This window comes from Bufo bufo, chromosome 1 (assembly GCF_905171765.1).
Source record: "Bufo bufo chromosome 1, aBufBuf1.1, whole genome shotgun sequence".
Taxonomy (NCBI): Eukaryota; Metazoa; Chordata; class Amphibia; order Anura; family Bufonidae; genus Bufo; species Bufo bufo.
In genome coordinates this window covers 165,442,704-165,453,237 of record NC_053389.1, presented here as the reverse complement: position 1 = coordinate 165,453,237, position 10,534 = coordinate 165,442,704, and the positions used below count along the sequence as shown (strand labels likewise).

The following is a 10,534-nucleotide window of genomic DNA, read 5'->3' as shown; positions in this document are numbered from 1 at the left end:
TAATTCATCAGAATGAGACTTGTAGAAACCAATGCATCTGCTGCAGAAACCATCCTATTCAGAAGTGAACGGATTTTCTGCAACAAATCTGCTAAACTCCAATGCTGATGTTACACATTTTGGCTAACATTACATCATATAAATGAGAAAGGTTGAACTTCATAGACCTGTATTTTATCTCAACCCCTGTAAGCCCTTAGACCTCTTTCACATGTCCGTGTTTGGTCAGTGTGCCTGTTTTTTGTCCGTTATCTGTATTCCATGCCCACTGCTAGCCTGAAATTTTCCAGAGCATCTCCTACCAATTGTGAGTGAAAAAACCCCAAAACAGTTGGAATCATTTATTAAGACCGGAGTTTTAGACGCCGATCTTAATAACCCTGCACTGGTGTTTAATGCGCCTGAATTATGTAGAGGTGTCGGCCTTGGCCGTGTGATTTGCTTAAATCTACACCAGCTCCCTTAATCAAATTTCAGTGTTTGGTCAGTAATTTCCATCAGTGCTTGTTAGCCAAAACCAGAAGTGGAGCCTTCACAGAGAAAGCATAAAGGAAAGATTTCTACCTCTTCTGTATATTTGACCCACACCTGGATTTGGCCTAAAATCAATGAAGAAAATCACTGACCAAACACTAACTGTGTTAAAGGGCATCTGTCAGCAGAAACTGGCTGACCTGTTGCATGTGTGCTTGGCAGCTGAAGGCATCTGTGTTGGTCCCATGATCATATGTGCCTGCATTGCTGTGAAAAATGAAGTTTAAATACATGCAAATGAGCCTCTAGGAGCAACGGGGGTGTTGCCATTACACTTAGAGGCTCCACTTTTTCTGCAGCTGTTGCGCCCTCTGCACTTTGATTGACAGGTCCTGGTGTGATGACGTTTTCACTACCTGGCCCTGTCAATCAAAGTGCAGAGAGCGCAGCTGTCATCGCCACTCCATCAATTTTCATTTTCTTTGTGTGGTGCCAAATAAATTAGAAGTATAAGTATGAGAACTCATATAACTTTCACAATGAGACTAGGACACGAGTTGGTTTCATGGAAAGAACTTCTCATCCCCCACTTTATTAAAGATACATTCACTTATATAGTAGGTATGAGGTAGAAAAAAGGGGTGTTACTTGAGAAAAAGGTAATTGGCTCCTTAACTAGATGGGAGTGATTCACCAACTTCAACCCTGAGTTTATTGGTACATTTAAATGTTGCAAACTAACTTTCATCCTCCCTCCCACAGTGATTTTAGAAGAGAATGTACATAAGGCTCACATAGCTAATTAGCTGCCCTCTAGTGGTCAAGAATAAGTAATACAGGATTTACACATTTTATATAAAAAACCTCTTTCTCACACAGCAGTTGCAGAGACAGCAGAGCCTCTTGGAGGCTCATTTGCATATATTAAAACATCTTTTTTTCTCAGCAATGCCGACACAAATGAACATGGGACCAACACAGATGTCTTCAGCTGCCAAGTCCACATACAACCGGTCAGCCAGATTCATAGGTACAAATCTGCTGACAGACGCCCTTTAATAAGGCCTAACTGTGTGAAATTTGCAATGGTGGAGCAATACATTTTGGGTGTTGTTACAGCAGACATTCAGAGATCAAACACTAGCCTTCAGTATCTAAACAGCATATGCACAGTCAGAGATCAGCTCTGATTGGTTGGGAGAGGGACCCCGCGGCAATCCCAGAGGCATCCTCTTTTGTCACTTTCTTAAAAATTATGTTATCTGAGCCTAGGAAAGCTGGGTGATTATTAACATGGCCGTCGTTGCTGTTCAGAAACAGTTGGTGTCCGAAACTTCTGAATGGACAATCCACCGTCCATTATAAAGAAAAAACTGAATGTGGCTGAATCAGTGGATTTTCAGACCTTTTGAACATGGAATATTTTTCAGCATGGCCGAAAAAAAGACATTTGTCCATCCAGTTCGGCCTGTTATCTTGCAAGTTGATCCAGAGGAAGGCAAAAAAAAAAAAACCTGTGAGGTAGAAGCCGATTTTTTCCGGTCTGGTATTGCTGAATCAATCCTTATATCCACAACCTCAAAAGTAAGTCAGACTCTGAATGATGTTGTGTTGAAGAAGATTTTTTATTACAACAGCTTCAATGGGAACCTTATGTCCTGATGCCTGGTAAAATATGTACAAGAACAAATTAGACAGCATTACATTCATCCCAATATACAAGAATGGAAAGACTATAATACTGCCCCTATGTACAAGAATATAAATACTATAATACTGCCTCTAAGTACAAGAATTTAACTGCTATAATACTGCCTCTATGTACAAGAATCTAACTACTATAATACTACTGCCTATGTACAAGAATCTAACTCCTATGTTACTGCCCCTATGTACAAGAATATAACTACTTTGATACTGCCCCCTATGTACCAGAATATAACTGCTATAATACTACTTCTTATGTACAAGAATATAACTGCAATAATACTGCCTCTATGTAGAAGAATATAACTACTATACTACTGCCCCTATCTATAAGAATATAACTACAGTAACACTGACCCTATGGACAATAATATAACTGCTATAATACTGCCCTCTATGTAAAAGAATATAACTACTATAATACCGCTGCTATGTACAAGAATATAACTACTATAATACTTCTGCTATGTACAAGAATATAACTACTATAATACTGCTGCTATGTACAAGAATATAACTACTATAATACTGCTGCTATGTACAAGAATATAACTACTATAATACTGCCCTCTATGTACAAAAATATAACTACTATAAGACTGGTCCTATGTACAGCAATGTAACTACTATGACCCTGTCCCTGTGTACCAGAAAGTAACTACTATAGCACTGTCTCTATGTACAAGAATATACATAGCTACTATAATACCGCCCCCTATGTACAAGAATATAGCTACTATAATACCGCCCCCTATGTACAAGAATATAGCTACTATAATACTGCCCCCTATGGAGAGTAACACAGAACTAAATAAAGTGGTGAGCTACTTTGTATACTGTATGACCAGCTATAGTGAGATTAGGTTAGGGATCTCCATCACTATGTGACAGGACACACTGAAGGTTTATCGATGAGATTAGTTACTATAATAAGATAGAGATAGACACTTACTGCCATGTGCTTTAGGGTTGATTTATCGTAGTAGTGTATGGGATGTGTTTTATTACTTGGTGCTGGATATCCAAATCCTGCGATGTGAACCAGGTCACAAAAGTGAATGGCAAAAGAGATGGACATCAGGCCAGTGGTAGGTTTCTGGAATCAAAGGAGATCAGTGAACACCCCTCACACCAGGAAACTTCTTATACACCCGTCTGTCATGCACTTACTAAAGAAATCTTCTTGGTTTTATCACTGTGTGTAAAGAGTTTTGTAGCGGCAACGTTCATGAAGTACGGGTTCAGGACTCGGATGTTCTCAGGCTTGACTTTCCAGATTAATGGTGGTCTTCTCCAGAAACCCGTTTTAATCTGCAAGGATAGAAGATTTTAAAGGGGACCTGTCACCATGAAATGCAAAGCAGTCTGCAGGCAGTGTGTTATAGAGCAGGAGAAGCTGAGCAGATTGATATATAAAGTTTTGAGTGTAAAGATTCAGTAAAAGTAGTCATTTATAAATTCATATCTCTGCTTTTTATGAACTTGCATCAGCCCTCCATGTACAATTATCAGTGACTGACAGCTATCTCTGAATATAGAAGGCCATCACTGATACCGTAGCCCCCATGTACAACTGAAGTCAGAAATAGCAGTTAGTTTCAGATGTATAAATTACAAGTTTTTAGTTTTGACAGGTTCTCTTTAAGCCACAAAACATATGGAAATGTCAACAGAATCATAAATTGATAGAGCATGGGCCACTGCCTCCCACTCCTCTCTTCATTTGGATCTTCTACTTATATTGTGTATGTAATGCTTTCTGCCATCTGCTAATGAATGGGGAACACACAGACAAGAGTCAAATGATAGATTTTAGCTTTTTGGGGGGTTTCTGGGGTTATAATTTGATGGCCTTTCCTCAGGATAGACAATGTAAGACCATAAATATAAAATTTGCCGGGGGTCAGACACTTTGCACCCCCTCCATAATCATTTGTCTGCCAGTACCTCCATCACTGGACATATGCACCAGGACTACACAGCTCTATCCATTATGTAGCGGACATGGGCATCCGCAGAAATTTTTCCAATGGGGGAGGGGGGGGGCATTATTTTATTGACATCCATGCTATGCTTGTTTCTGAGAATGTAATGAAGGGGAGGGGCATATTCATTATCACAAAGTATAATAACGCATGAGCTGTGCAACGTGATGGAAAAGCTTAAATGGATATTATAAGTGCCAGGAATACAAAGTTGTATCCACATTGTCATATGTAACTTACAAGCAAATGGTCTGCAGAATACCAGGCCTACCACCAGTATTACCCCTTCATATACCACCTGCCTGGTCACCCTGACCAGGCGGGCAGGCGGTATATGATTGAAGGTGCAATACTGGCTGGTATATGGACAGCAGAGATGGCATCCTCTGGGCAGTACTGTCTATGGTCATCCTTCACCAGCACCCTGACTGCCACCTGCTTGGCCTGGCTCTCATGGCACTTCACTGCCTGCTGCTTGGCTATCAGTGACTCACCCCACACCTAACACTCAGGGTCACACTGTGACACTGACTGACTGTCACTCACTGATAGCCAAGCAGGTGGCAGTCAGGGTGCTTGTGAAGGATGAATTGACCATAGACAGTACTGCCCAGAGGATGCCATATCTGCTGTCCATATAATACCAGGCAGTATTGCCCCTTCATATACCGCCTGGTCACCCCACACCTAACACTCAGGGAGTACTGTCACACTGACTGGTCTGTGACACCGACTGTCACTCACTGTGTTAGTGTCGCTCTCCCTCATTCATTCAGGCTGCCTGTGGTTGTGGAGTCCTGAAGCGGCCGACACACTTCTTCTTGCTCCGGCTCCGCAATGTCTTTCCCTCCCGGAAGGTGGGCGGAGCTTCGTACTGCCGTGCGCGCCCGGCCCTGGTGATTCATCAGGGCGCGTGCATGCTCCTGATAGATACCGCTCCTCACTTAGCGGTGCCGCGCAGTGCAGCAGCTGCAGAGCAGAGGCAGAACTCAGTTCACAGATTTCCAGGGCCCCAGGGGGGGGTCACTTGCCCCCCCTTGCCCCCCCCTGCGGACGCTCCCATGGTAGCGGATGAAGCTGGTAGTAACCAACTCTTTCCACTACACAATGGACGGAGCTATGTAGTTCCAGAACCTACTTTCGGCACTAAATCTACTCCTGATAAGCTGATCAATGATGATGTTGCAAGTCAAACGGGGGGTTTGACTTGCAACATCATCATTGATCAGCTTATCAGGAGTAGATTTAGTGCCGAAAGTAGGTTCTGGAACTACATAGCTCCGTCCATTGTGTAGTGGAAAGAGTTGGTTACTACCAGCTTCATCCGCTACCATGGAGGCATCCGCAGGGGGGAGGGGCAAGGGGGGCGCAGGATGGCACAAGAGGGTCACAGGATGGCACAAGACGGGCACAGGATGGCACAAGGTGGGCGCAGGATGGCACAAGGGGGCGCAAGATGGCACAAGAGGGGCGCTAGATGGCACAAGAGGGGCGCTAGATGGCACAAGGGGGGTGCTGAATGGCACAAGTGGGGCACAGGATGGCACAAGAGGGGTGCTGGATGGCACAAGAGCGGCGCTGGATGGCACAAGAGGGGAGCTGGATGGCACAAGAGGGGCACAAGGGGCACAGGATGGCACAAGAGGGGCACAGGGTGGCACAATGGGGGCACAGGATGGCACAAGAGGGGCGCAGGATGGCACAAGGGGCACAGGATGGCACAAGAAGGGCACTGTGGATGTCACTGTTATTGGGCGATGTGTATGTCACTGTTATTGGGGCACTGTGGAGGTCGCTGTTATGGTGGCACTGTGGATGACACTGTTATGGCGGCACTGTGGATGTCACTGTTATGGGGGCACTGTGGATGTCACTGTTATGGGGGCACTGTGGATGTCACTGTTATGGGGGCACTGTGGAGGTCACTGTTCTGGGGGCACTGTGGAGGTCACTGTTCTGGGGGCACTGTGGATGTCATTGTTCTGGGGGCGCTGTGTATGACACACTGTTATGAGGATCTGTGTATGACACACTGTTATGGAGGATCTGCGGATGACACACTCTTATGGGGATCTGCGGATGACACACTGTTATGGGGAATCTGTGTATGAAACACTGTTATAGGGGATCTGCGGATGACACTGTTATGGGGGACCTGTGGATGACACTGTTATGGGGCATCTGTGGATTACAGTGTTATGGATGCACTGTGGACGTCACTGTTATGGGGGCACTGTGGATGTCACTGTTATGGGGGCGCTCAGTATAAGTGATAGGGCTCGTGCACAGAAAAGTATCTGTTTTGCGGTCTGTCGCGGATCCAGTAAATGTGGTTACTGTCCATGTGGGATTTACATTTTTTTGCAGTCCCATTGAGTTCTATGGGTTTTAGATCTGCATTATGAGGACCAGAATAGGACATGTTCTATCTTTCACAGAACTGACACACGGATGTGGAAAGCACAGGGACGTCATCAGTGTGTTTTTTACATCCGTATGTAAGTTCCAGTAAAAACAGAACATGTCCTATTCTGGTCCTCAAAATGAGCACCTCAAATCCATTGAACTCAATGGGACTGCAAAAATGTGGATCGCAAAATGGATACGGTCGTGTGCATAAGGGTTTAGATAAACAGCTCAGCAGGCAGGATCATACAAGATACACATTTTAGCAATATCAGTGATGTAATTAGATACACCGCTCTGCAGGCTGTATCACACAGGATAGGATTAGATACAGATGTGATTGGATATGATGTGTTTATCACACTCTGGAGATGGTGAGGGCAGAGCCTATGGATGGTCAGTGATGGGATTAGATACATAGCTCAGTAGGCTGTATCACACTCTGGAGATGGTGAGAGCAGAGCCTGTGGATGGTCAGTGATGGGATTAGATACATAGCTCAGCAGGCTGTATCACACTCTGGAGATGGTGAGAGCAGAGTGTGATACAGTCAATGGGGACGGAGCGGCGGTCCGGCGAAATAGCGGCAGGACGGATCCGACAGGGTGAACAGATCCGTCCTGCCGCTAGTGTGAAAGTACCCTTATAGTGAGTGTAGCAGCTTCATGCAGAGCAGTGTGGGGGGTGTGTCCAGCCTGTGACTCATCTCTGTGCAGTGCAGACAGGCTTGTGTATCAATAAAGTTATGTATTCAACAAAAAAGAAGGGAAGAAAGTAAACAGATCTGCCAGGATAATGTGATGTCTTCTAGGGGGGAAGGAAAACTCAGACATGAAAAACAGGTATTGGGGGCTTATGTATGCATGGAGATAAGTACGTGAACACCCTTTGTAGTGTACGGGGACTGTAATGCCCGTCACTACAGAAGGGTCACTTGTGTGCTGTCGTCCCCCCCCCCCCCTTATTTATGGGGAAGTTGGTATAAGTCATCTTTATAAACTGTAATGCTATGTATTTCCCTGTTACTGTGAAACTTGCATGTACAGGCCTGCTAGGGGTGTCATTCCAGCTCTTAGTCACTAGAGGGAGCTAGGGAGCCCTAGGTTATATAAGGCCCAGTCAGGGAAAGGAGAGTCAGTCTAGAGTCTAAAGTCAGTCTAGTCTAAAGCCAGTCTACAGCAGTTGGAGTTTAGACTATGTCAGAGTCAAGTCCAGGCCGGAAGCCTGCAGACCAGGAGAGGGAATTGCAGTCCCTGTAACGGGGTTCCAGATTCAAAGAGAAGGTTCCCCTCCTGAGTTCACCTATGCAGAAGCAGGAACACCTCAATTAAAGAGCCTGAGGAAGCTGAGAGAGAGACAGAGGCAAAGCTCAGAAAAGCAAGAGGTACTCAAGACAACAGAGGAGGTACTTGATAAAGATAAAACCAAGGATATACGCCAGAGCTAGGGTATTGGGCCTTGGAGAAGAGTTTCTATGTTCCAGGATCAGTCAGGAATAGAGTGCAAGCTGCCTGTACTGCAAGTCCTGTGTTTAACACTCTGAAGTCACCTTGCTATACATATATTGCCTGCATCAACTGTATTGAAAATCAACTTTCTGCAAAGGAACTGCGTTTCCGTTAATGTCCCTATATGATGACTACTAAAGTTTGACTTCTGCTTTAACATCACGTGGTTCCTCAGTTATTCCTGCTATCAGCAAACAGCGTGCCACCGTTTAATTGGCACTGGCGTCACGAACATTTCTCATCATCACCTGCCCTTGCAGAGAGTCAGCCGTCTCAGGTTAGTGTCTATTGCACTACAACACCCAGGAACATTTCTACACCTAACTTGAGTACGCTGCACCCGTGCCCCCACACACACGCACACTGAATAAAGATTTACACGCACGCACACACACATTCCCCTATGGCCCGCCGGATGTTCTCGGCCGAGGAGGCATACGCCCAGCTTGCCTCTGAGTCCAAGAGTCCTAGTGAGGACGAGGATGACCCCACTTTCCTGTTGTCATCCGCGTCCTCCTCATCATCTAGTGATGATGATGAGCCCCCAAGGCGGCGGAGACAGGGGACCGCCATGCTAGGGACCCTGTGGCCCACCCTAGTACGAGCAGCTCTGGGGCTCGTACTAGTTTTCCAGCCCACCAGTTAAATCCACCGGAGCCCCCTGCCGGTAAACTTGTCTGGTGTACCCCAGAGCGATTTGAGCCCGTGATTTCTGAGTTTGTAGGCCAATCAGGAATCCAGATTTCCACAGTGGGCTTCACTGAATATGACTTTTTTAGTCTTATTTTCAGTGACCAACTGGTAAATCTAACGGTGGAGCAGGGGAACCTGTACGCCCAACAGTTCGTTGCTCAACACCCTGGCTCCTTTTTGGCTAGGCCCGGTGGCTGGACCCCGGTCAGTGCAGCCGAGATAAGGACATTTTGGGGCCTCATGCTGCACATGGGCCTAGTCAAGAAACCTAGTGTCAGGTATTACTGGAGTGAGGACGTCCTCTACCAGACCCCACTTTAAAGTACGGCCATGACACGTACCCGGTTTGAGGCCATCCGGAAATGCCTGCATTATTCAGATAATGCAGCATGTCCCCCCCAAGGTGATTTTACCTATGACCGTCTGTATAAGATACGGCCGGTCATCGATCACTTTGGGGCCAAATTTGTATAGGCCTATGTACCTGGAAGGGAGGTCGCGGTTGATGAGTCTCTCATTGCGTTCAAGGGGAGACTCATTTTCCGCCAGTATGTTCCCTCAAAGCGGGTATGGCGTGAAGCTGTACAAACTTTGTGAGAGTACCTCAGGGTACACTTACAAGTTTTGTGTGTACGAGGGGCGAGATTCCCGTATTCAACCCCCAGAATGTCCCCCCACTCTGGGTGTTAGCGGGAAACTTGTGTGGGACCTTATGCACCCACTGCTAGATAAAGGTTATCACCTGTACGTGGATAACTTTTATACTAGTATCCCCTTGTTCCAGTCCCTTGCCGCCAGATCCAGGTCCGCTTGTGGGACCGTGCGGAAAAATCAACGCGGCCTCCCACCCGTGCCCTTACCAGTGAAAACCTGTTGCTGGTCAGATATAAGGACAAGAGGGATGTCCTTGTACTGTCCACAATTCATGGTAACGGCATCACCCCTGTCCCTGTGCGAGGTACCGCGGCAACGGTCCTCAAGCCCGATTGTATCGTCGACTACAATCGGTATATGGGAGGAGTTGATCTCTCTGATCAAGTCCTCAAGCCATATAACGCCATGCGCAAAACCCGGGCATGGTACAAAAAAGTTGCGGTCTACTTGGTGCAGGTTGCCTTGTACAACTCATTTGTGCTTTCCCGGAGCGCTGGCAACACAGGGACATTCCTTCAGTTCTATGAGGCAGTCCTCAAGGCGCTGATCTTTTCAGACAGGGCTGCCAGGCTCGGACTGCCCCACCGGGGAGGTGGGGGATTCCTCGGTAGGCCCCCAGTTTCCTGCGCCCGGAGATAAGACAGAGGAGTAATTATTTCTTTTGTTTCTAAGGAGAGATAATTGTTGTAGCCACTAGGTGGCAGCATCGCACAGCAATGCAGCCTCCTTCTGGTTTAAATTGTACAGGAGGCCCCGCAGTATCGTCTAAACTTCCCGGGCTGCTGGCAGTGAAGGAGGAGAGAACATGTCTGGCCACCCTCCTGCCCTCCTTGCTGTCAGAAAACTGTGGCTGCTGGAGAGAAGGACTCCTCTGCGGTGTTGGGCTGATTTCTGTGTGACAGTAGTGAGCTTTAGGAGACTGTAAGGGGGAAATAGGGGATTTGTTTATAGTAGACTCAGATCTGTGTAAGTATGCTGCTCTCTGCAGAGTTCAGAGTGGCATAGGGGGTACTCTGCCCTAGGTCCTCCAATGCCTCTGCTTTAGGCGCACCGCTAATATTGTCTCTTCTCCAGTTACCCCTGCTCCGGGATCCCCACTATTACCCT

General features: G+C 46.4%; 1 protein-coding gene across 1 annotated transcript in view; it reads right to left on the bottom strand.

Moving 5' to 3' along the window:
• Nucleotides 1-2,052: 2,052 nt before the first annotated feature.
• LOC121000927 (CMP-N-acetylneuraminate-beta-galactosamide-alpha-2,3-sialyltransferase 4-like) overlaps nucleotides 2,053-10,534 on the bottom strand; it is a 144,423-nt gene continuing 135,941 nt past the window's right edge. Inside the window, exons 9-11 of the mRNA XM_040431721.1 lie at nucleotides 3,352-3,492; nucleotides 3,134-3,277; nucleotides 2,053-2,139 (exon numbers count right to left, since the gene is read on the bottom strand). Coding sequence (XP_040287655.1) covers nucleotides 2,053-2,139; nucleotides 3,134-3,277; nucleotides 3,352-3,492 — 372 coding nt within the window. The remainder of the gene's footprint in view (nucleotides 2,140-3,133; nucleotides 3,278-3,351; nucleotides 3,493-10,534) is intronic.